At 38.4% G+C, this 25,442-nt stretch overlaps 1 protein-coding gene across 3 annotated transcripts in view; it reads left to right on the top strand.

The window, feature by feature from the left end:
* LOC133649811 (leukocyte cell-derived chemotaxin-2-like) overlaps nucleotides 1–25,442 on the top strand; it is a 67,236-nt gene that overhangs the window by 29,238 nt on the left and 12,556 nt on the right. The window contains exons 2-3 of one of the 3 annotated variants that reach the window (XM_062046485.1): nucleotides 19,732–19,844; nucleotides 19,994–20,060. In XM_062046485.1, coding sequence (XP_061902469.1) covers nucleotides 20,012–20,060 — 49 coding nt within the window. In that variant the 5' untranslated portion in view covers nucleotides 19,732–19,844; nucleotides 19,994–20,011. Of the gene's footprint in view, nucleotides 1–19,731; nucleotides 19,845–19,993; nucleotides 20,061–22,412; nucleotides 22,506–25,442 lie in introns of those variants that run through there. The other 2 variants (XM_062046484.1, XM_062046486.1) reach the window with 2 other exon arrangements.

Below are 25,442 nucleotides of genomic sequence, written 5' to 3'. Positions count from 1 at the left end.
TCAGCGGGATTGGTTGCAAAACATGGCCGGAATGTTTTGACGAGAGAGAATCAACTCCTAATTTTGAGACACATCTGCAACCCGTTCAAAGCATTTTCAGCCAACCCAAAGGGGTCGCCATGAAAACCAAAACAATTACTTCAAAATGCAGCTCACCACAAAAGTTCAGTGAGATACTTTCTTAAAGGAAAACAGCACTTTTTGGGAATATTGCCTGTCATTCACAATCCTTATGTGAGACTAGAACACACTTTCCCTTTCCTCTGCGTTCTAAATAGTGGAAAAACTGCTAGTACAAAGCCGCTAACAAAGTAGGTAAATGGGATACAATCTCTAAAAACCATCTAAAAGCCCCCAACAGCATTCCATATACATGCTGCAAGTACATATTTAATGTAGTACCAGGCTCATTCACGAGCGCTACTTCCGTCAACAACTCAACAACAGCAAAAAGAGCACTTTCTGTGTAATGGTAGACTTCGTAGAGCCTTGGAGCTTCATCAAGTAGCACTCATGCTTAAAGTTTCAAATTAGAACATAAAAGAATATCCGCTCATCGTTTGATGGGATAGTTGTATCTTTCAGCACTTGTGCTCTCCTTGAGCTAGTGAACTCAGAATAATCCTCACCCCTCCAATGAAAAATGCTTCAGATTGATGTTGTCTGGTTTTATGCTGCCACAACGTATCAAGTTGGAAGCGTGTGGATTTTAAAAGTTGACCAACTTCTCGGCTTGATGCCTCAACCTTCTACAAAAACCCAAAACCAGTAAAGTTGGCACGTTGTGTAATTCGTAAATAAAAACAGAATACAATGATTTGCAAATCCTTTTCAACGTATATTCAATTGAATAGACTGCAAAGACAAGATATTTAACGTTCGAACTTATAAACTTTTTTTTTTTTCTCAAATAATCATTAACTTAGAATTTAATGGCAGCAACACATCGCAAAAAAAATGGCAGAAGGGCATTTTTACCACTGTGTTACATGGCCTTTTCTTTTAACTACACTCAGTAAACGTTTGGGAACTGAGAAGACCAATTTTTGAAGCTTTTCCGGTGGAATTATTTCCCGTTCTTGCTTGATGTACAGCTTAAGTTGTTCAACAGTCCAGGGTCTTTGTTGTCATATTTTATGCTTCATATTGCGCCTCACATTTTCAATGGGAGACAGGTCTGGACTACAGGCAGGCCAGTCTAGTACCCGCACTCTTTTACTATGAAGCTACGCTGTTGTAACACGTGGCTTGGCATTGTCTTGCTGAAATAAGCAGGGGCGTCCATGATAATGTTGCTTGGATGGCAACATATATTGCTCCAAAACCTGTATGTACCTTTCAGCATTAATGGTGCCTTCACAGATGTGTAAGTTACCCATGCCTTGGGCACTAATACACCCCCATACCATCCCAGATGCTGGCTTTTCAACTTTGCGCCTATAACAATCCGTATGGTTCTTTTCCTCTTTTCTTTTCTGACGTCCACAGTTTCCCCCAAAAAATTATAAATGTGGACTCGTCAGACCACAAAACACTTTTCCACTTTGCATCAATCCATCTTAGATGAGCTCAGGCCCAGCAAAGCCGGCGGCATTTCTGGGTGTTGTTGATAAACGGCATTCGCTTTGCATAGTAGAGTTTTAACTTGCACTTACAGATGTAGCGACAAACTGTAGTTACCGACAGTGGTTTTCTGAAGTGTTCCTGAGCCCATGTGGTGATATCCTTTACACACTGATGTCGCTTTTTGATGCATTACCGCCTGAGGGATCGAAGGTCTGTAATATCATCGCTTACGTGCAGTGTTTTCTCCAGATTCTCTGAACCTTTTGATGATATTACGGACCGTAGATGGTGAAATCCCTAAATTCCTTGCAGTAGCTCGTTGAGAAATGTTGTTCTTAAACTGTTCGGCACTTTGCTCACGCATTTGTTCACAAAGTGGTGACCCTCGCCCCATCCTTGTTTGTGAATGACTGAGCATTTCATGTAAAACTGCTTTTATACCCAATCATGGCACCCACCTGTTCCCAATTAGCCTGTTCACCTGTGGGATGTTAAAAATAAGTGTTTGATGAGCATTCTTCAACTTTCTCAGTCGTTTTTGCCACTTGTGCCAGCTTTTTTTAAACATGTTGCAGGCACCAAATTCCAAATGAGCTAATATTTGCAAAAATTAACAAAGTTTTCCAGTTCGAATGTTAAATATCTTGTCTTTGCAGTCTATTCAATTGAATATAGGTTAAAAAGGTTTTGCAAATCATTGTATTCTGTTTTTATTTACAATTTACACAACGTGCCAAATTCACTGGTTTTGAGGTTTGTACTATACAGGTGAGATGCAGGATTTAAAATTGAGCATTCAATTTGACTAAATCTAAGGCAATACAGCAGCAGAAGCTGCTCAAGCTCCTTCTTTTTCCATTTCTTCGCGAGTCATAACCAAAGTTACTAGCTGCTCAAACTAGCTTTTAGCTAGCTCCTCCTAGTGGTCAGAGGAGCAGTGTGAGCAAGGCAATGTGTCACCGCGCCAGAAAAGTAGTTCCTCTGTGTTAGCTTATACAAAAACAATTTCGCTATAGCGTGGTTAATATACAGGTCACGGCATGCAAAAGGAGCTTTCTGATGGTTTTTAGAGGTCTTTAACGGCAGATCAATCCCAATTTCCTGCATTGTTTGCTGCTTCACACTAGCAGTGTTTTACTATTTAGAATGCACGTGTTCTTGTCTCACATGGGGATTGTGGATGATGGGCAAATTCCAAAAAAAAGTGCAATTTCCCTTTCAGCCTTGGACTTGTGGACTTGGTGGACACTTTTTGGACAAAGGACTTGGGACAGATAACTACACAGATTCTCCCATTTGTAAAAAAAAATAATAATACCTCAACTGATCAACGTCAGGGCAAGGCAACTTTCAGTCTATTTAATATGTGTCTGGGGGTTCTGTCAAATCACTGATATTTATTTCACTGACAGCGGTAAAAAAATAAATAAATAAATAAAACTGAGATGACACACTATGATGTTTAGAGAATTTCAGCAGGAAAGATGACACAATTATTTGCAAAATCAAAACAAATGTGATCCCTGTCTTTGAACCTTTCACTTCCTAGGCAGCCACATACTCTTTGAACGATCACATTCCCTGGCATGAGAGTGCTATGTAATTAAGTCAGGGGAGCTGGGCCTTTGCAACGTGCCTCCTCCCGCCTGCCTCTTCCTGTGGAGGATTACTGCCATCTTCAGGGCAGGCGGGAGGGGAGGAAAAGAGCATCAGAAACAAGCTTAGACAATCAAATATTCATGTATTTGCTGTGGTGACAAATTACTTGCCAATAAAAAGTCACCTTTTTGATTAAAGGTGTCATATTCCGGTATTTTTTTTTGCAATTTTAAATAAGCCTCAGAGGTGCCACAATACAATCCCTGATAGTAATATATATTAAAAAATAAAAAATAAACACAGCTCACTAAGCACTTTATCTACGTTTTACATATACACTGTAAGTCTGCACTTGTCTGGTGTAATTGATGCCACATACAGTGGGAAGGGGATTCATACGGCCCATTCGTCGCGGTTTACCCGACACATGAAACGTGACGATTTGGGAGGTTGCACCATTCGCTTTAGCCGCCGGATGGCAGCGGAGTCTTGAATATCTTGAAATGTGTTTTTCGGCAATTCCAACTTTGACCACAGCCTCAGTTGTTATGTTGTTAAAGTAAGTTAAAGTACCAATGATAGTCACACACACACTAGGTGTGGTGAAATTTGTCCTCTGCATTTGACCCATCCCTTGTTCACCCCCTGGGAGGTGAGCGGAGCAATGAGCAGCAGCGGTGGTCGCGCCCGGGAATCATTTTGGTGATTCAACCCCCAATTCCAACACTTGATGCTGAGTGCCAAGCAGGGAGGTAATGGGTCCCATTTTTATAGTCTTTTGTATGACTCAGCCGGGGTTTGAACGAACAACCTACCAATCTCAGGGCGGACACTCTAACCACAAGGCCACTGAGCAGGTGGCCTTGGATGGCGCTTTCCATCATTTTCAGCAGACTGCATTGCAAAATGATTAACCCTCTTCTTCCCCTTATGTGAGATCCACCCACGAATGGGGACATATGAATCCCTTCCCTGCTGTATGACATATAACAATGTCTCGTCAAGGAGTGTGGAAGAGACAAACATTAGCAACACTAGCATAGCAATGTCAGCTACAGTGCTAGTTAAAAAGAAACACAAACTAAAAAAAAAAAAAATATTTTGAATTATTCGTGATTGTTGTTGGTAACGATTTTTAATCGATTAACAAAACTGAAAAATCGATTTTTAGAAAATAAATCACAATTTTAAAAAAGTTTATTTAAAAAAAAAAAATGTTGATCTGTCCTGTCCAGTCACTCAATCATATTGTTGATGTAGATGCCCATGTTTGCTGTACAGATTTACTTTAGAAGAGAGAAGTGTTGGATACTTCTCTTGCCTTATTTTATTTGACTGTATTAAATGTTTGGGTGTATTTTTTTTAAAACAAAATCAGTTTTCTTTTAAGTAATATAAAAATGTATTACAGCTGTTGATCTATTTATGGAGGCATGTAGTAAATCATAGACCTGAAACCCAATGTTATTAAAGAAGGGGACAAGCGGTAGAAAATGGATGGATGGATGGATGGATGATTTTGAATTGAGAATGGTTTTGAATAGAGAATCGAATCGAATGGACTCAATTCACAGCCCTGGTGCTAAGCTCAGTGGCCTTGTGGTTAGAGTGTCTGCCCTGAGACTTGTTAGGCTTGTCCCTGACAGTTTGGTTATGTTTTAGTTTTTCCTCTGTGTTTGTCTTTGTTTCCTGTCAGCGCTTTTATTTTGGTTATTTCCTGCTTTTCTCCCTGAGCGCTGTTTCCCCTCAGCTGCGGCTGATTGGCACCTGGCCACACCTGGTGTCAATCAGCCGGCTGCTATTTATACCTGCCCTCCAGTCAGTGCTGGAGTATTGTCGCTAATACTTGTTGATGGCATCACTACCTGTCGTTACTACTTGTCCTTGTCGCTGTCGTCGTAGCGGTAAGCTGTTCCTGATAGCTATTTGTAGTTTGGTGTCTCCTAGCTTCTTGTGTTCCTGTTAGCTATATCCAGTTAGCCGTTAGCTGTTTCCAGTTTTTCTGTTTGCTGGTTCCTGTTTTCAGTTTGGCTGTTCCTGGTTTGTGTTTTACATTTATTTTGGACATTAAATCATGTTTTCCTGCACCAATCCTGCCTACTCTGCATCTTGGGGTTCGTCACCAACACCATATGACAAGACTGGGAGTTTGTGAGTTCAAAACCCCGGCCGAGTCATACCAAAGACTACAAAAAATGGTACCCATTGCCTCTCTGCTTGGCACTCAGCATCAAGGGTTGGAATTGGGGGTTACATCACCAAATGATTCCTGAGCGCGGCCACCGCTGATGCTCACTGCTCCCCTCACCTCCCAGGGGATGAACAAGGGGATGGGTCAAATGCAGAGAACACATTTCACCACACCTAGTGTGTGTGTAAAAATCATTGGTACTTTAACTTTAACTTTACATTTTAACAGCAACATCATGCTGGGTTAGCCTATTTGCTTGAAAAAACTAAATGATCAAACAACTGTGGCTGACTAACGCTACACAATTTGAAGATGTGTGTTGATGTGTCTGTAAAACTTCAATACAAACTTTGCATAATAGGGGATCTTTGAATGGTTTACAATTATAGGTTTTTACTTTGTTTGGAATATTAGTGTTATTTATGATTACTATTTGTCTTTGTTCTGTTGTCCTGCAAAAGAAGTAGCACAAAATTCACTTATTAAATCTGCGTCCTTGCTTGAGTCATTTTATTTCTGTTTATCCCAACAGGACTTCAATTAGTATTACCAAACAATAATTATTTGTTGTGAATAGTTGTATTATCCAGCTGCTCCGTAGGCAGGAGTTGTGATATCGCTTGCACCTCTTAATCGTGTTTAGCAGGTAGCATAAAAGACTTAATTACACACGAAAGCAACACTGAAGGATGCTTTTCTCCACCGCATTATGAAAAGAAGCATGTAATTACAGATGGATGTAATTGGGCAGCACTTGGCCAAACTGATATTAAATAAAGAGTGGATTTGAATGTGTGGATGTGTGTTCTACCTCTTGTCCTGTGCAGTGTCACAGGATGCTGGAGCCTCCGCCAGCTGACTAATGGCATTCATTATGAAGCTTCAGGCACTATATATATATATATATATATATATATATATATATATATATATATATATATATATATATATATATATATATATATATATATATATATATATATATATATATATATATATATATATATATATATATATATATATATTTTTTTTTTGTCCTGTCCAGCTACCCAGGCAAATCATATTGTTGATGTACAAACGTAGATGCCCATATCGGCTGTACAAATTTACTTTACAAAAGAAAAGTGTGGGATACTTCTCTTGTTGCCTTATTTGTATTTGGCTTTATTAAATGGATTTATATTATTTGGTGCAGCCGGGCTGGAGCCGGATGGGATAGAAAGAGAAAAAAAAGAAGACAGAGGGGGAAATTGCGGGGACAAGAGGGGGATAATACAGAGAGACAACAACAACCGACCATCTTAAAGCACCACAGTCGGTCGACCATTTTAAGAAGGGACTAAAAACCCACCTTTTTAGCACAGCTTTTACCTAATTTCTCTCCCTTCTTGTTTTTAAATGCACTGCTTGCTTATCTGTTTTTTATCCAGTGCTTTCATGCTTTTTATTTCAATGTTTATCTATGTTTCTGTTTGTGTGTCATGATTTCATTTCTATTTTAATTTTGTATTATATATTCATACTTTCTATTTTTATTTTTATACTTTGTAGCACTTTGAGATTTTAACAAATGTAATGTGCGTTACAAATGTAATTCATTATTATTATTATTAACAAGAGCAAACACAACAATAACAACAACAAAAATAATAGATCAACATCAGCAAATAGGATATGTACAAATATGATGGTAAAAGTGATAGCAAATAAGCAGTTAGTGAAATAAATAATAATAATACAGAAATGACAATGGAGCAATACAAATACCAATAGAAATAGCACTATTGATAATGAATAATAACAAAAATTTACCTCTATTATCAACAATACAATTGTTTAAAATGCAACAATACGTATATGTAATTATAACTAGAGATACAAAAGAAAGCAGATAAATGGAGGGGAAGAAAGAAAAGCCAACTATATTAACCTTGTAGATTGTTATAGTAACACTAGGTTAAGCTTTGTCAATGTGACATGTGTTACCCAAGTTTCTCCTAGGGTAAAAACGGTAATATATGTTTGATGAAACGTGATTATATGCATGAGTGTATGTATATGTACAGCATGTGTATATGTATGTTTGTTCAGTGAATGTATATATATATATATATATATACAGAATATTATTATACATATGCAGAATATTCTTAACTCAAAAGGTGAGGTCCAAACATTGTGTATGCTTCAAACGTTTTTCTCATTCCTGCGCTATTGTCCCTATCAAAGCTGCCGTCCCATGATTTTTCCCGCCCTCCCGGCCAGGTTTGATATTCTCGCGCTCGTCTGCGGTGCCCGATCAATCAGCCTTTGATCCACACACCGTCAGCTGCTGCATTCATCATCTTGACCCATCGCGTTTACTACCATGTCTTTATGTGACACCACTTTCAAAACATTTTTTCCATTATTTCCATAGTTTTGTTTTGGGACCTCGGTAGCCCTCGATAAGACATGAAAGCATAGTGTTCGGAATGGACTGTACGAAAAAAGTACATGTACTTTGCTTGTACTTCTTAGAGTGCGACAGGGAATAAGATAAACAATAGAAAATTCAAGGCAAAACTACACACCAACAAATGGTGGGAAATCACATATTTACAAAAGAAAGGAACGAATGATGATGAGTAGTAAACAAGTGAACGCATGAACCTCTGTCATTGTAAACAAGTGAAGACATTTGGTTGGTTAGACCAGGGGTGTCAAACGTACAGCCCGCGTACGTACAGGTTTTAACCGGCATGCATGATGAGTTTGCCAAGTGTAGCTGTTTTTGTTTGTTTTTTAACAAAACAAACTGCTGTTCTAAATGTGGATATATGGATGTCACAATAACATTTGTGTTAGGCAAGCAAACGGTTTATACCAGGGCCAAGCAAGAGGTACGCAGTAAAGGGTGACTGTGGCTCCTCCTCCTCGACCCACATGAAACTTAAAACCTGCCGTTTTGTCTTCTGCTTTGAACACATCGTCATTTTGCACCCTTACTCCCCCTAAAGTCTCTGTCAAACATGAGAAAAGTGAACTTAACCCTTTTGAATAGTTTTTACCGCCGTTTCTTACGGTTTTTTGAGCTAGCTCTGGATTGATACGTGGACATGACAAAGGAGGTATTTGATACCTAGAAGAGTTTACATGTTGTGTTTTTTGTTCAATCCCAGAAAGACTGTGACTTAAAGTTTAATTCTGGCTTTGTAGATACACTGACACAAAGTCGAAGCTCAGGGTCTTTTTGAAGCTGCACCAATTTCCTCAGAATTGTCAACAAATTTGAAGTGTTTTGTCAAGAGGATTATTTGTGATTTGTACATTTGCATGTGCTTTTTCTATTTTTGGCCAAAGTAAAACAAAGAAAACAACCTGAATTGCCTTTATTTTTAAGTTATCATGCCATGATTTGACCATTCCGGCCCACTTGGGAATAGATTTTCCTCCATGCAGCCCCTGACCTTAAATTAGTTTGACAGCCTTGGGTTAGACATTTGCGTTGCATTTCAGTGCATTTTGACGATGATTGTCCAAAATGTGCAGGTTTGGACAAAATTGCTGCACATGATTTGCAAGGATTGGTTGATTTAGCGTGAATCGGCACCACTGCGACAACGCAAAATCCTGGAGGGACTGACATTCCAATGCAAGGGGGCTGAATACAGACTCTTGTGGGACGCCATATTCAATGCTACAGAGAAACTGCAGTTATTTTCAAATGATCGTATTTTGAGGACAATTATCACAAATAGTAAATCATTATTAACATGATTATTAACACGTAATTAAGTGATAAAAAATACTAGTTTTACATGCCTTTATCCACACTGTTTGTAAAATGTTAGTTAGTGAGACACGATGGGTCCTTTAAAACAGTGGTCCCCAACCTTTTTGTAGCTGCGGACCGGTCAACGCTTGAAAATTTGTCCCACGGGTGGGGGGGAAGGGTTTTATTTATTTATTTATTTTTTTCATAAATAAATACAATCATGTGTGCTTACGGACTGTATCCCTGCAGACTGTATTGATCTATATTGATATACAATGTATATATTGTGTTTTTATGTTGATTTAATGAAAAAAAAAAAAAGAAAAAAAAAATGTTTTATTTTTTTATTTTTTATTTTTTTATTTATTTCTTGTGCGGCCCGGTACCGGTCCGCGGCCCGGTGGTTGGGGACCACTGCTTTAAAATATAAATGTTAAAAATTGTAAAGTTAGTAAAAAGCGAAAATAAGCACGTTTAGTGAAGGCATGCACGAGTACTTCACAACCAAAACAGCAATGCAGACCGCTTTACTACTGTAGCATTTCGCGCGTTTCTCAAACAAAGTGCCCACTGCAGTAGACATTTTATTTTTCCTTTATTTATTTTGTTGGAAAAATACACAAGTGTCTCCCGCAGATGACCCTGGTAGTCAGTAGGATATGTAAGATCTTGGTCAAACAAACGCACCGAAAAAGATGTCTGATAAAAAAGTAGTAAGAACACATTTTGCTTCACATTTGCGTGACGTCGCCAACTACTGGCCTGGCATGCAGCTTACAGCCTTTTCAGGTCAACGTGAACATTTAGCCAATGTCACTACAAAACGTGTGGTTTACGCGGTTGTTGTCATGGCAACATCTTGAAATGTGCGATTCCCGAGTATTAATGTTGGTGTAGGTCCACGTTTTGCCACGGCAAACAGCTGAGCTTTTAGGAATAGTAGCACAAATGGTATGGCCCCTGAGATGTGCTGAACGCAGCCATGCGTAGGATAACATCTGATGCTATGAAATAAAATGTAAAAAAAAAAAAAAAAATTGATAGCCCACACATGAAGGTGACAGGCTTTTAAAATTCCAGTCACTTGGTTATTCCTCTGCTTTTTATCTGAGGAGAACACCCAAGAGGGATGAAGGACACGGCTTGACATTTGTATATTTTAAACCGAGTAAATGTTGTTTTTGTTCCCTGCAGGTTAAGAGATGTGTGACCACCTGCTTGCACACATTTGTCAGACTTTACTGCCCTCTCTCTGCTGCCATCATCATTGCATCAACTCCCCCTCCTCAACTGCCCTATGGCAGGCAGGCTGTCTGCTCCAGCTTGTTGAGCACCGCTCCCTAAATCCCACAAAATATGTTTACAAACCAACAGAGCGGGGGCCTAAAAAGCAGGGTTTTTTTAATGACACGATTTTAAAAAGGTTCAATTGTGACATTTTTGTCACGCGCCACGGTGAGAATGACAATGTACTTCAGGTTTGAAGTGAGTGGTGCATTGCTGTATCTTGTTAAAGGTATGCGTGGAGGAGAAGGGGAGGGCTACCGCAGGGAACTGTTGCTAGGAAACACTTGTAGCATCCTCGCTCTGTTTTCCCTTGAAATGCTACAACCAACTGAAATGTCAGTCCCATCCACTCAGGCGCTTGAGAAATGTCCCACTTTTAGCAAACGTGGATCAAAAAGGTGTATTGCAAACAAACCAGTGGGAGAGTCATCTCTACAGTATGTCTGAACATTTTTTTTTTTTTTTACTTTTCCATCAAGTCTGTCTTCCAGGGTGTTTCGCTTCCTCATCCTCTCACATTTAAAAGCCTCTAACCTTTTCTACCTGCATCATTTATCAGTGTGTTCCCGGACTCCCTGTCCTGTTTTCTAATTTAAAGCCATCTGGTGTATGTGGCTGATGACATTTTATTCCAACAACGTGTCCTCCTGCACCATCTAATATCATTTGGAGACAAAACTCCAAGTATAAAGCTGACAAAACCAAGATATTAGAATTTAAACATCATATGTGTTTGTCCATCGCTGTAAAGCAGACTTTGTGAAGCTGTGTTTTGATGGTGCATGACATGCTTCAAATCTTGTCTATATGCCTGATTATGATGAAGTACCTGATTATTATCTCCATATGGGTAGCTGCTAGAAAATTCTAAACATGTTGTTCATGTCTTCAATTGGTAATTGTCTACATTATTTAATGATGCTAAAAAAGTAAAGACAGTGCATGATATAAGACAGTGGTCCCCAAAATCCGGCCCGCGGGAAGTAAAGTGAATTATATTTATATAGCGCTTTTCTCTAGTGACTCAAAGCGCTTTACATAGTGAAACCCAATATCTAAGTTACATTTAAACCAGTGTGGGTGGAACTGGAAGCAGGTGGGTAAAGTGTCTTGCCCAAGGACACAACGGCAGTGACGAGGATGGCGGAAGCGGGGATCGAACCTAGAATCCTCAAGTTGCTGGCACGGCCACTCTATCAACCGAGCTATACCATCCCAAGTCCCAAGTTATTTTTTTTATTTTTTATTTTTTTTAATCTGTCCTTTCTATTCCTTTTTCTACTGCTTGTTACTCTCGGGGTATCCTAGCCGCTCAGGCAAATCATATTGTCTGAAAATGCATTTTCCCATCGATAACGTGACATCGTGGCGCCGCAGTGTCAGTCAATTAGTGTGCGAGGAACACATACAGTTGCGATCAAAAGTTTACATACAATTAGGCTAGAATTAAGGTTTTAGAATGGCCATCCCAAAGTCCTGACTTAAACGTGTGGACAATGCTGAAGAAACAAGTCCATGTCAGAAAACCAACTAATTTCGCTGAACTGCACCCATTTTGTCAAGAAAAGTGGTCAAACATTCAACCAGAAGCTTGCCAGAAGCTTGTGGATGGCTACCAAAAGCACCTTATTGTAGTGAAACTTGCCAAGGGACATGTAACCAAATATTAACATTGCTGTATGTATACTTTTGACCCAGCAGATTTGGTCACATTTTCAGTAGACCCATAATAAATTCATAAAAGAACCAAACTTCATGAATGTTTTTTGTGACCAACAAGTATGTGCTCCAATCACTCTATCACAAAAAAATAGAGTTGTAGAAATTATTGGAAACTCAAGACAGCCATGACATTATGTTCTTTACAAGTGTATGTAAACTTTTGATCGCGACTGTATATATACAAAAGTATATATATATATATATATATATATATATATATATATATATATATATATATATATATATATATATATATATATATATATATATATATATATATATATATATACAATGTATATATGTTTCGCAGGTTTCCCTGAAGAGCAGGGAAACCTGTGAAACAGGCTTGTAGGGATGAAATAGCCTCTGTGTTTTTTCCTGACCTAACACGTATATTACGCTCTACCCTGGTATTGAGCACTGTATAACGGATAAATCACAGTAACCTTGACTATATATATATATATATATATATATATATATATATATATATATATATATATATATATATATATATATATATATATATATATATATATATATATATATATATATATATGGCCCCCGAGTCAAAAAGTTTTAGGATCCCTGATATAAGCTATCATATCACATCCCTTTTTATATAATTGCTCAGAATATATATGTGGAACGTTGATTTATGAACCCCTCTTATTTGCAAACTTTGCGGTTAACGAACCTTTAGATTGCGGCGCCAAATATGCCTCTTTGTGCAAACCGTGTCTCTGTGTATAAACACTTCATTCATTAATGTTGTGCGCCGCTGGGAGCAATTTTGTGTTTGCTCGTATTAAAAGATTGAGGAACCCGGCATTGTACGACAGCAAGTTTTTAATTGTGATGACAACTAACTTGTCTGAAAAAACATGCCAAAGCTGACTTATTTCACAGCGAAGGAGAAGAGTACCGGTCTACTTGTTCAGAGGGGCCTCTTCCAAGAAGACACACACACCTACACATGGCCCCTGCCCCCCGGAAAGGCGCTGAAGGCATACATTAGGGGGGAGATTATCTCCTATAAAAGTTATGAGCAAAAACTCAGAAAGAATGACTTGACTAGTTTGACACAACACATAACTTTGTTAGACAACTTGTACTCTACTTCCCAAAATCCAGACATTTATAAGGAAAGGCTCCTTTTTGCAAGCAGAACTTGATGTCCTTATGACAGATCGTGCTACTAAACAAATGCTGCGTTCAAGATCCCACTTCTTTGAACATGGCGATAAAGCTCTTAAACTATCGCATCCCATTATATTCCGCAGATTCACTCTGATTCAGGTATAGTTAAGGATGATTTTGAGATTAATAATGTGTAAGAATTTGTACGCGTCCCTCTACTCATCTGCTCAATGCTCTACTCCTGATTTTAATAATTTTTTGTCAATCTGGATATCCCCTCGGTTGATCAGTCTGCTGCAGTAAAGTTTGAGAGACCAGTAACTGTTGCGGAATTGAATGTTACACCATTATAACCACAAAACGGTAAATCCCAGGATCAGAGGGTTATCTTCACACATTTTTAAAACATTTGTGCTATAAAGTTAAAGTTTAAGTACCGTATTTCCTTGAATAGCCGCAGGGGCGTTAATTAATTTAAAACCTCCTGTCACACCTGCGTTTACCGGAAACCGGCGGGATGGCCGTGCATGCGGTAATTATTTTAAAACCTCTTCTCACTCCGGCGTTTACCAAAAGGAATCCATAAAATTTAGGCGTGCGCTTTGAGTGTGATGTAAGCATACCATCATGAAAAGCACATTTAATTAACAAAAACGTTATTATGGTCTTACCTGTACTTATAAATGGAGTCCATTTGCAGCTCCTTCTGACCAAAAGCATCGATAACTTGTTTATAGAAGTCTTCCTTATTTTCTTTCTTCAGTTTTAAAAGTCTCTGTTTCGATGGAGATATTCCTTTAATTATTACCTCCTGCTTCGATTGAAAGTCCAGTTTAGAAAACTGTTTTATTTTAGATACCTGTATGTGATCCTCCAAGTTAGAAGTTCAGGCAGAGGGAAAAAATAAATCTCTTGCTGCGTGTGTTCACTTCTTCTGCAGTACAGGAAGTCGCAAGAAGGATCACTAGCGCGGCAGCGCCCTCTACCACCAGGAGGCGGGAGTGATTTAATGACTTATACAGTATTTCACACACGCAGCTACGGTATATTAATAAAACATAGCTGCTTACTGTTCTCTTTAGCATACTGTACCGGTATTCAATAGCTTGAACCTTAAATCCTACTGAAAAGCTCTTTATCTTTTTTCCTTTGTGCGATAGTAAACTACTGAAATCAGCTTCCTCCATTTTGAAAAGGAGAACAGATGCGTCACTCGTGACGTAACGAATTTGACCCGGTGGAAGTTCTAGCCATATGCTAAATATTTTGCGAAACGAGTTTGACCCGGCGAAAATTATAGACATGCGATAATAAAATTTATATTTTGCGAAACGAATTTGATCCAGCTTCAATAATAAACCGGCGATAAGGCCAAGCATGCGTTAATTATTTTGAGAAACGAGTTTGACCCGGCAGTAATTCTAGACGTGCGAATACTATATTCCCTGCGCCAAAACAAGGAAATACGGTACCACTGATAGTCACACACACACTATGTGTGGTGAAATGACCCTCTGCGTTTGACTCATCCCCTTGTTCCACCCGCTGGGAGGTGAGGGGAGCAGTGAGGAGCAGCGGTGGCCGCTCTCGAGAATAATTTTGGTGATTCAACCCCCAATTCTAACCCTTGATGCTGAGTGCCAAGCAGGGAGGTAATGGGTCCCATTTTTATAGTCTTTGGTATGAGTCGGCCGGGGTTAGAACTCACGATCTACCGATCTCAGAGCGGACACTAGCTAGCACCCATATTATTGGACATGTACAATCAATCATTTGAATCTGGCCGCCTCCTGCAAACGCTCAACCAAGCTTCAATTTGTTCTCCTTTGGAAAAAAGGCAAGGATTTTACATCGTACACTTAGTCCTATTAGACTGTTACATGTGGACTTCATTTTGTTATCCAAACTGCTGGCTTTACGTCTGGATACTCTTCTCCTTTCTATTGATTGTTTTCTGTCACGTGAAAAACAGTGGTGGTTAACCATGGCTGTTGTGCAGCAAGCAACACTCTGAATACGCAAGGGGCCTAGATCTTCCTGCACAAAGCAGGTACAGCAAAAAATCTGACTATGCAATGGAATACAGCCCTATATTTTATATTTTATCAAAAATCTTGTCATCTTTCGTAAAATCTTGCACTCTTCCGCCCTTCTTGGTTACCTCTATAGGAACTCTGAAGAAACTTTTATCAGTTTCGCGATTTGAACGGTTCTTAAAGCCGAAAACAACGCAAGCATAGGGCATTTTTCTTCAAGAGAGGCTAAACTGCGCCTATTACCCATTGAGAACAGATAATGGCCTCATGTAAATCCAAGCAATTATTATTGCGTATCAAACCGGGTTCATTCGGTATAGGCACTCCTTTTTTATTCTTAGATTTCTTCTAAATATACTGTACAATGGGACTGCTTTTACCACTGAAGAGGTAGTAATATTTATGGATGCTGAAAAAGCATTTGACCGAGTGGTGTGGAATAATTTTTTTTATGTCCTGGAGAAATTCAGTTTTGGTAACAGTTTTATTTCATTGATTAAGCTCCTATATTCATATCCTGAGACCTCAGTCAGGACAAATAATATTCAATCACAATACTTTTGCCTCTATCACTCTACACGACAGGGTTGTCCTCTGAGTCCATTGCTTTTTGCTCTCGCCATTGAGCCTCTGTCAATAGCACACAGAAGGCACAGATGAACAGGTGAAGGTCTCTCTCTAAGCAGATGACCTCCTTCTATATGTCTTGGACCTGGCTGCCTTAAGTACTCTCCAAGCTTTTCAACATGTGTCTGGTAACAAATTGAACTTTGGTAAAAGTGAAATATTTCCTATGAATTCTGCTGCTAAGAAATAGCCTCTGCACAATTTCCCCTTTGAAATTGCCACGCAAAATTTAACATACTTGGGCGTCCAGGTCACAAAAATGTTTGCAGAGCTTTATAAAGCCAACGTTGTTCTACTGTTGTCCAGAATCCAGTGAGATTTTAACTGCTGGTCCCTTTTTAATTAATTTATCTACAGTGGCTTGTGTCAACTCTGTTCAAAATGAATGTACTTCCGCGATATTCCTATCTGTTCCAGTGCATACCACTTTTTCTCCCTCAGTCCTTCTTTCGTAAATTAGATAGTCAGATTTTAGAATTTATTTAGAATAAAAAGACTCTCAATATTTGCAAAGACCCAAATCGTTGGAAGGACTGGCACTACCAAACTTTAGGTTTCATCACTGGGCCATTAACATTGGAGTTCCATAATATTGGCAGCAATATGAAGCATTTGATCCCCCTCTGTTATGGCTGGTTATGGAGGCAAACTTAAGTAAGCCAGTTTCTCTTAGAGCTTTGGTGCACTCTCCCATTCAATCATCTACCTCCTTTTATACAAAAAACTCAATTGTCAAGACCTCAATCAGGATTTTGGTTCAGTTTAAGCGCTATTTTGGTCTACAGGCTATTTCTAGTCTTGCACCCATCACTGCTAACCATGCTTTCCCTCCTTCTTTGTTGATAGTGTTCAATTCTGGGGAGCAACAACATTAAAGAGTTATACATTGACAACGCTTTTTTTTTTCAGCTATTTTGTAATACATTTCACTCCCTAAGCAATTTTTTTTTAGGTATCTACAGTTTTGTTCGTGGTAATTTCCCCAGGTTCCCAAACTCACAGACTGACACTTTTTAGATGCGTTTTGGACACCACTTTCAACTTTAAAAGGATCAATTACTCATATTTATAATCAAATTTTTCACTTATGCCTTGAGTCTCTGAAATCAATGAAGTCACTTTGAGAGGGTGATTTAGGAGTGATCCTATCTGAGGATAGCTAGACAGAGATATTAAGTAGAATTCAAAAGTCCTCTATTTTAGCCAGACCCAGCTTTATTAAATGCAAGCTAATACATTTTACTTATTATACCAAGGTCCGATTGGCTAAGATGTATGATGGAAAATTCGTCATGATCCGTTGCCCGGATCATGTTTTATTTAGTAATAGACAACCTTAGTTCTGTTTCAGCACCCCTGGGTTTGTGTGTTCTTGGTTGCCATGGGTGATGATTATTTTCACCTGCCTCTGATTAGTGTTTGGGACGCTGACCTGCTCCCGAGCACTAGTCAGAGAGCTATTTATTCCTACTCAGTCTGGCTGTCTTGTTTGCTCAATGCAACAAGTTACGTGTGTTTTCCGTTTGATTCCTGAGCTAAGCTTTGCCATTGATTTGCTTGTTTTCCATGCTAAGCTTTTCCTTTAGCTTACCATAGCTTCCCATGCTACCGGCACACTTCCTATATTTTTGTATTCCTGCCTGATTGATTTGTGGATAATAAATCATTGTCTTACCTGCACCCTGCCTCCAGAGTTCCATCTGCATCCTGGGAAAACGATCCGCGCATTAACATGCGACCCCGACGTGACAAAATCGGTATTATGTGATCGTGTCAACTGTCTCCAGCTAAATTAATACATATGTTTTGGCTGTGCCCATACCTGTGCAGTTGTTGGACTGAAATGTATACTTTGTATTTGGTAATTGGCGAAAAGATTGGACCAAATCCTCTATGTGAACTATTTGGTGTAGCCCCTCTGTCATGTCCTCTCAGCAAATCTCAAAAAAATGTTGTAGCATTAACTACTTTGTTTGCTAGAAGACTCATTGTGGTAAATTGGAAGGCTGCAGCGCCTCTCTGCCACACCCGCTGAATTAGAGGTATTCTTTATGTCCTTAAATTGGAGAAAAATTAGGCTGACATTGAATGGTTGTTTGGTAAAATGTCAAGAAGTATGATGTATTTTCCTAAAATATGTAGAAGAGACTGGTCCAATATTTAACGCCGATTGAAACATAGATAATTAATGAGCCTTTAGATTGCTTTTGTGTATTGACAGCGTGGCGAAGTTGGTAGAGTGGCTGTGTCAGCAATCGGAGGGTTGCTGGTTACTGGGGTTCAATCCCCACCTTCTACCATCCTAGTCACGTCCGTTGTGTCCTTGGGCAAGACACTTCACCCTTGCTCCTGATGGCTGCTGGTTAGCGCCTTGCATGGCAGCTCCCGCCATCAGTGTGTGAATGTGTGTGTGAATGGGTGAATGTGGAAATACTGTCAAAGCGCTTTGAGTACCTTGAAGGTAGAAAAGCGCCATACAAGTATAACCCATTTATTTATCATTTATTGCTGCACCATGTTGGGGCCATTCAGAAGTGCAGTTGTCTGTGGCTTTATGTCAATATTTGCCTGTAATTATTATTCCTTCCATCCATTTTCTACCGCTTGTCAATTTCGGGGTCGCGGGATTATTTTTTTTTAAATATATTTATTTTGTATTTCTGGCAACTGTATGTCAAAAATGTCCATAAAAAAATGCTGTATATGCTATAGGCTAAAAGAAGCTAGCAGCTACACAACTGCTAAGCACACAATAGCACACAAGCTAGACAAACATAGTAAGTGTCCTTGATTGAACAATATTGCAGTCTAAAACATGACATTTGTCAATAAAACAAGTAACACAAGTTGCATTGCATATTATTTACAGATACAAAGTCTCTAAGGCAAAACCTTATTAGAAATTACCCAGTAACAAACGTGTCCACATAATTCAACTTACTGCATCATGAGCTTAACTTAATGAATTATTGTGACCATTAGAAATTGCCACAAAAAAAAATTATTAAGTTAAAAAGTTAAAGTACCACTGATAGTCGCACACACGCTATTACCACTCCACTTAAACTTAAGGACAGCAGAAGACCAGTCCAGATGGTTAATAACGAATAGGTTAGTGTTTTAATACCCACCGGTGTTCTTTGAGTGATTTCACCTAACCAAACCTTTTCCAACATTCCACACTACAAAATAATAAAGGTAGGTATGATTTGTGCTCATATCATAGCCGTTCAATATTGGTATCAGTCAATACTCAAGGTACCGGTATCAGTACTGTATCGGAAGGGACACCATTATTGCAGACACCTAAAAATACTAATACAAAACACATTTTATAAAGAATATAAATAGTTGCAAATGCAGAAGACATAGCGAAATACATAGAAATGATTAATCACTTTTACCGAAGACTTGGTGGCAAACACAGTGGTAAGCGGAGAAGATAACCAAGCGGACGCTACCGTCGTAATTTGCTAACTGTTCATTCTTGAATTCAAATGTATTTCTCACCTTCTTTATCAAAGGGCTTGCACTTGCAACTTTCTGGCGCTGTCATTAGCGTGATAATAAGGTACCATGTTAAAATCTCAAAATAATATAAAATGCTAGATTTTACATCAAGAACGTCTCACGCCGCTAATGTAAGATAGCATTTCCAGGTATATAGCAAAGACAAAAATCGCTTTAAATGGCAGTCCATATTCAGGTTACACCTTGAGTGTGAGCTGTGTGTACATTTCAGTATAGCAACAAGAAGCCAATAAACAGCCTTTTTTCTAGCAACTAAATGGGTGCTTTTTCCACAGGCCAGTATCAATATTGACAGAGGGGGAATGTCTTGTGGTTCAGGTCTGCAGCCTCCAACAGTTAACAGTTCCTGCTTTGTGTTTGGACACCCTGCAACTTCTCAATAGGACGGGTATGTACAGTATAAAGCCTTTTTTTTTTAATCTCACTTGTAATGGCTGACAGTTGAAATTTCAGCTTTGCTGCATCAGTAAACAACTACTCTGTGTGATATTTATCCATTTGACTGGAATAATGATCTTTTCCATCCCTTTGCTGTAGATTGTTTCACTCCCGGCAATGCTGCTTAGGGGTTATCTCTCGTATGCGACTATTCTACTAATAAGTTGTAAGTACGTAAGCACCATGTGTTTACTCTATTGGCAGCTCATGCTTCACAGCACATGCAATGCATTGATGCCTGCAGTGTTTATAAGGTTGTATCAAGTGTGTGCATTGCACTCCTTAGTGGCGGACACGAATAAGATCACAAAAAGTGCACAAATGTCTGTTTCGCTCACAGGTCGCCATGAACTAAGCTCCATTAGGACTCATGTAAACACAAACCTCGGGGGAGTTTGGGTCTTTTTGCTAGAATGACTGCGCGCCAACAATGCCACTGGGGAAGACATTTAAGGCATGATTGAATGCTTAATGCATCATTAAATCATCGCGTCTAACTGCGAAGCTCAAGGCACATGCCGACTCTGACTGAAGGTCTGCTGAGTGACATGAAAATGAGACTTGTTTGGGATGAAATGAGTCACGATACACTCTATTGTGCATTAGCGACACACAGTATGTTAAAAGTGCGGACCAATCAGAACTGAACAGTAATAAGATGAGGTACCTCATTTGTTTTTAAATCTGAAAATAACAATGCCTCAATGTAAAGGAAACTTTTGCTATCATTATTATCGTTGTTGCTATTATAATATATTATTATAGTAATATTATTAATGATAATAATATAATATGTGTACATGTTTATAATAATAAACCGCCTTTTTCTAGCAATACTACTACTAATAATATTAAATAATAATGATAATAATAACATTTTATATTCCTTATTTCCTTGACATTTTCCGAAAAATAACATTTTGTGGTCTCGGCACACATTAGTCCTCACATTTGCTGTTCGGCAGAATTCTTAGGGTTGTATCATAATTGCCCCAAAAGCAGAACAGTAAAAAAAAAAATCATAATTATGTAAAAATTGGGTTCTAAAACTCAATCATGCATTTATTTTATGATTTTTTTTTTAACCATATTAAAGGCATAACATTTCTGGTTCAAGTTGAGTTTTAAAGTACCGTACTGTTAAACATATGAACATATACAAATTCAGTGTGATGCACAAAAAACTGTGTACAAAAAGTAAATAGAGAGTAAATATCGTTCCGTTCCCTCGTTGGGGCATAATTGATCCCAAATAATGTGATCGAAAAATAGTAATGTATATACATTGCAAATGATTTAATACTCTGTGTTGAATACAAAATATACATTTGAATGAAAGGAGATACAGTATAGGTAATCTGATGTACCGGTATACATTGCAAAGCTATATATATATATATATATATATATATATATATATATATATATATATATATATATATATATATATATATATATATATATATATATATATATATATATATATATATATATATATATATATATATATATATATATACAGTACACAGTACAGGCCAAAAGTTTGGACACACCTTCTCCTCATTCAATGTGTTTTCTTTATTTTTATGACTATTGCAGATTGTCACTGAAGGCATCCAAACTATGAATGAACACATGTGGAGTTATGTACTTATCAAAAAAAGGCAAAATAACTGAAAAAAAAGTTTTATATTCTAGTTTCTTCAAAATAGCCACCCTTTGCACCATTTGCATGTTTCTGCCAGTACAGTCAAAAAGGTTCCTCCCAAAAAGTATGGAATTAAGCTGAATATAAAATAAAATAAGTTAATAATAAATAAGAATCAAACTAAAACACAGTGAGGGTTGATGAGGTAGGAAAACTCGAGCGACGTCCAAATTCATATTATTTTCAACACTAGATTCTAAAGCTAAGGGGGAGGGTTAGGAAGAAGGGGAAAAAGGGAGAATTCGGATTGAGCCTAAGTTCATTATTTTACTCTTTTGTTGTGGAGCAGACTGGCTCGTACATGCACATGCATCCTCCGCTGTTGCCATTAATAATACAAAGTAATGTATAGTTCAAACTAGGGTTGTACGGTATACTGGTATTAGTATAGTACCGCAATACTACTTAATCATATTCGGTACTATACCGCTTCTGAAAAGTACCGGTCCACCACCCCCCCGCGGCCATGTCATCGTCACGTCGAGTCTTTGCTGGTTTACGAGCAGAGGAGCATGTTCCGCAGCGCACAATCACAGAGTACTTACAAACAGACACAGTGTGTAGACAGAAAAGGGAGAATGGACGCATTTTGGCTTAAAAACTGATGATAAAGGTGAAGTTATAACACTGAAACCCACCAGAAGGGGTGCTTCAAGACATGGCTAGCTAGCTAGCTAGCGGCTAAAGTTCAACCGCTGTCAGCAGTGTTTTAGCTACTTCTAAATCACTAATCCTCGCCTCCATGGCGACAAGCAAAGTAAGTTTCTTACAAGTATCATCCCTGCAGGACGAGGAATAGCTAAACATGCTTCACTACACACCGTAGCTGACCGGCGTCAAAATGTAAACAAACGCCTTTGGTGGATCTACACCTAACATCCACTGTAATGATACCAAGTACAGGTGCGTATCAAGTCGATACTACTATGATTACATTGATATTTTTTGGCATCACAACATCTTCTTTCGGTTTTTAAAAAATGTATATTATGTTTACAAACTCAGGAAATATGTCCCTGAAAACATGAGGACTTTGAATATGACCAATGTATGATCCTGCATCAGATTGATACCCACATTTGTGGTATCATCCAAAACTAGTGTAAAGCATCCAAACAACAGAAGAATAAGTGATTATTACATTTTAACAGAAGTGTAGATAGAACATGTTAAAAGAAAATGTAAGCAGATATTAATAGGAAATGAACAAGTAGATGAATAATTCATTTTCTACCACTTGTCCTTTATAATGTTGACAAAATAATAGAATGTAAAATGACACAATATGTTACTGCATATGTCAGCAGACTAAATTAGGAGCCTTTGTTTGCTTACTTACTACTAAAAGACAATTTGTTTTGTATGTTCACTATTTTATTTATGGACAAACTTGCAATAAGAAACAAATTTGTATTGTACCGTAAGATTTTTTGTTAAAATAAAACCAATAATGCAATTTTTTGTGGTCCCCTTTATTTAGAAAAGTATCGAAATAATTTTGGTACCGGTGCCAAAATATTGGTATCGGGACAACACTAGTTCAAACTTATATTTGTCAGTAGACTCCATATGGAAGCGCTAAAAACTACCAGATGGCGAGGAGAACACACAGTCGAAGTGGAGGCACGTGAATAAGACCGCCCACAAAACGGCGCATCCTGAATAGGCAGTGAGAATGCGGCTTAAAGACGGTCTGTATAATATAATCCATACACAATTTTGACCAAAGCACCACCATTACATGTTACGTAGACCACAAGGAAGTGTTTTAAATTTAGAAAAAAAACTCAAACCATGCCACAACTTTCTGAAAAAGCAGTCACAAATGATGACTTTATAGCAGGGGTGCTCATTACGTCGATCGCGAGCTACCGGTTGATCGCGGAGGGTGTGTCAGTCGATCGCCTGCCAGGCATTAAAAAAATAGTCCTAAAAATGAGCGATCATAAATCTTCACTATGACGTCACTTTCGTCACTTGATTGACATTCACGGCACCCGAGGGTCTTTTGAGATGACGCTGGCTGCTGCCAGCTCATTATTAAGAAAAAATTACCGACAGGAAGGCAAGAAACACTTTTTATTTCAACAGACTCTGGCGCCGTACCTGTCGTCAAAACTCCAAAGACCGACTGCACAGTTGCACAATAAAAGCGCTGCTTCATCCTGCCTGCACTAACAAAATAAGAGTCTCAGAAAGCTGGCTTGCACAAGCTAGCAAGCTACGGAGTTTGCCGCCAATGTATTTCTTGTAAAGTGTATACAAAGGAGTACGGAAGCTGGACAAATAAGATGCCAAAAACCAACCACTTTCATGTGGTATTGGACAGAAAGGAGGATTTTTTTTCTCCTCCATTTGAAAATGCGGACGTTATCAGCACCACTGTCTGATTCCTATCAAAGCAAGTCATCAGAATCAGGTAATACACCAACTTATATTCTTGTCTTCATGAAAGAAAGGAATCTATATGTGTTAAACATGCTTGCATTATCTTTAAACACCTTTAACTTGTTAACAATATTAACTATATGTTAGGATCATATTCTGTTTGGGTTTTCGGGTCATTTGCGTTTTTCTGCAAGTCTTGGACTCATTTTAGTACCTGTTTATGCACCTGAGTTTGTTACCATAGCAACTGATTACTTTCACCTGCCGGGTGTGTGCCCGACACGCACCTGTTTGTCATCACTGTCATTATTTAAGTCTGCCTTCCCGTTCAGTCTGTCTTGCTTCGTAGTTTGTTTTTATACAACAGTTGACGACTTTTGTTTCCTGCTCTGTTAACCTTCTAGCTCCCACGCTAAAGGCTCTGTTTAGTGTTTAGTACTGTTTACCTTCTAGCTCCCATGCTAGCTCCTTTTGTTTCTTCCTTAAGTGCTATGAGCACGGTTTTGTTTGTTCAGTATTATTTATTTCTTAAATAAATCATTCTTTACCTGCAAGCTGTGTCCGAAGCCCGATCTGCATCCCTGGGAGAACTACATTTGCATCACCATGCGCCCAGGTCGTCACACTATATGTGTTAAACATGCTTGTATTATCTTTAAACACCTTTAACTTGTTAACAATATTAACTATATGTGTTAAACATGCTTGCATTATCTTTAAACACCTTTAACTTGTTAACAATATTAACTATATGTATTAAACATTCTTGTATTATCATTAAACACCTTTAATTTATCAACAATATTAACTATATGTGTTAAACATGCTTGCATTATCATTAAACACCTTTAACTTGTTAACAAAAACATATATTTCATAAATAAGTAAATATAAATTATATATATGAATGAGGTAGATCCCCGCGACTTGATCAATTGCAAAGTAGCTCGCCTGCAGAAAAAGTGTGAGCACCCCTGCTTTATAGGCCTGAAAAAAAGCTTTCAAAATCCTGGGGAGACTGACTATAAGTGATGTATTTTGTCCAATAGTGTAATTTACAAATACCCTTCACCCTCATTCCTACTAAACTTTCTTGACACAAAAAAAATGTTGCCCTTTCTCATTTTGGGTCCACATGCAGGTTGAAAATTGCTTCTCCACTCCACAGTTTGCCGAGCTCCGAATGGCTGGCAGCCATTAAAAAGACTTCTGGAGATAAGCAGCTTCGTTCAATCACGGCGCCCAGTGTGTGTTCTTTTTACAGGGCCGGCGCCATTGAAATATTTTCCGCCGCACTGAGGTTAATGGAGTTAATGAAGAGCAAAGATGCGTGTCTGAGCCGGGGTAATTAGTATGTGTCAGAGTGAAGACGCTATGAATAACTGAATTAAACTCACTCGGTCTGTGCAGACACAACAAGTGTGCAGCTAAGGAAAGTTTGGAGAAAATGGG

This window comes from Entelurus aequoreus, linkage group LG05 (genome assembly GCF_033978785.1).
Source record: "Entelurus aequoreus isolate RoL-2023_Sb linkage group LG05, RoL_Eaeq_v1.1, whole genome shotgun sequence".
Taxonomy (NCBI): Eukaryota; Metazoa; Chordata; class Actinopteri; order Syngnathiformes; family Syngnathidae; genus Entelurus; species Entelurus aequoreus.
The sequence above is the reverse complement of the archived record's forward strand: the minus strand, read 5'-3'. Positions and strand labels throughout refer to the sequence as shown.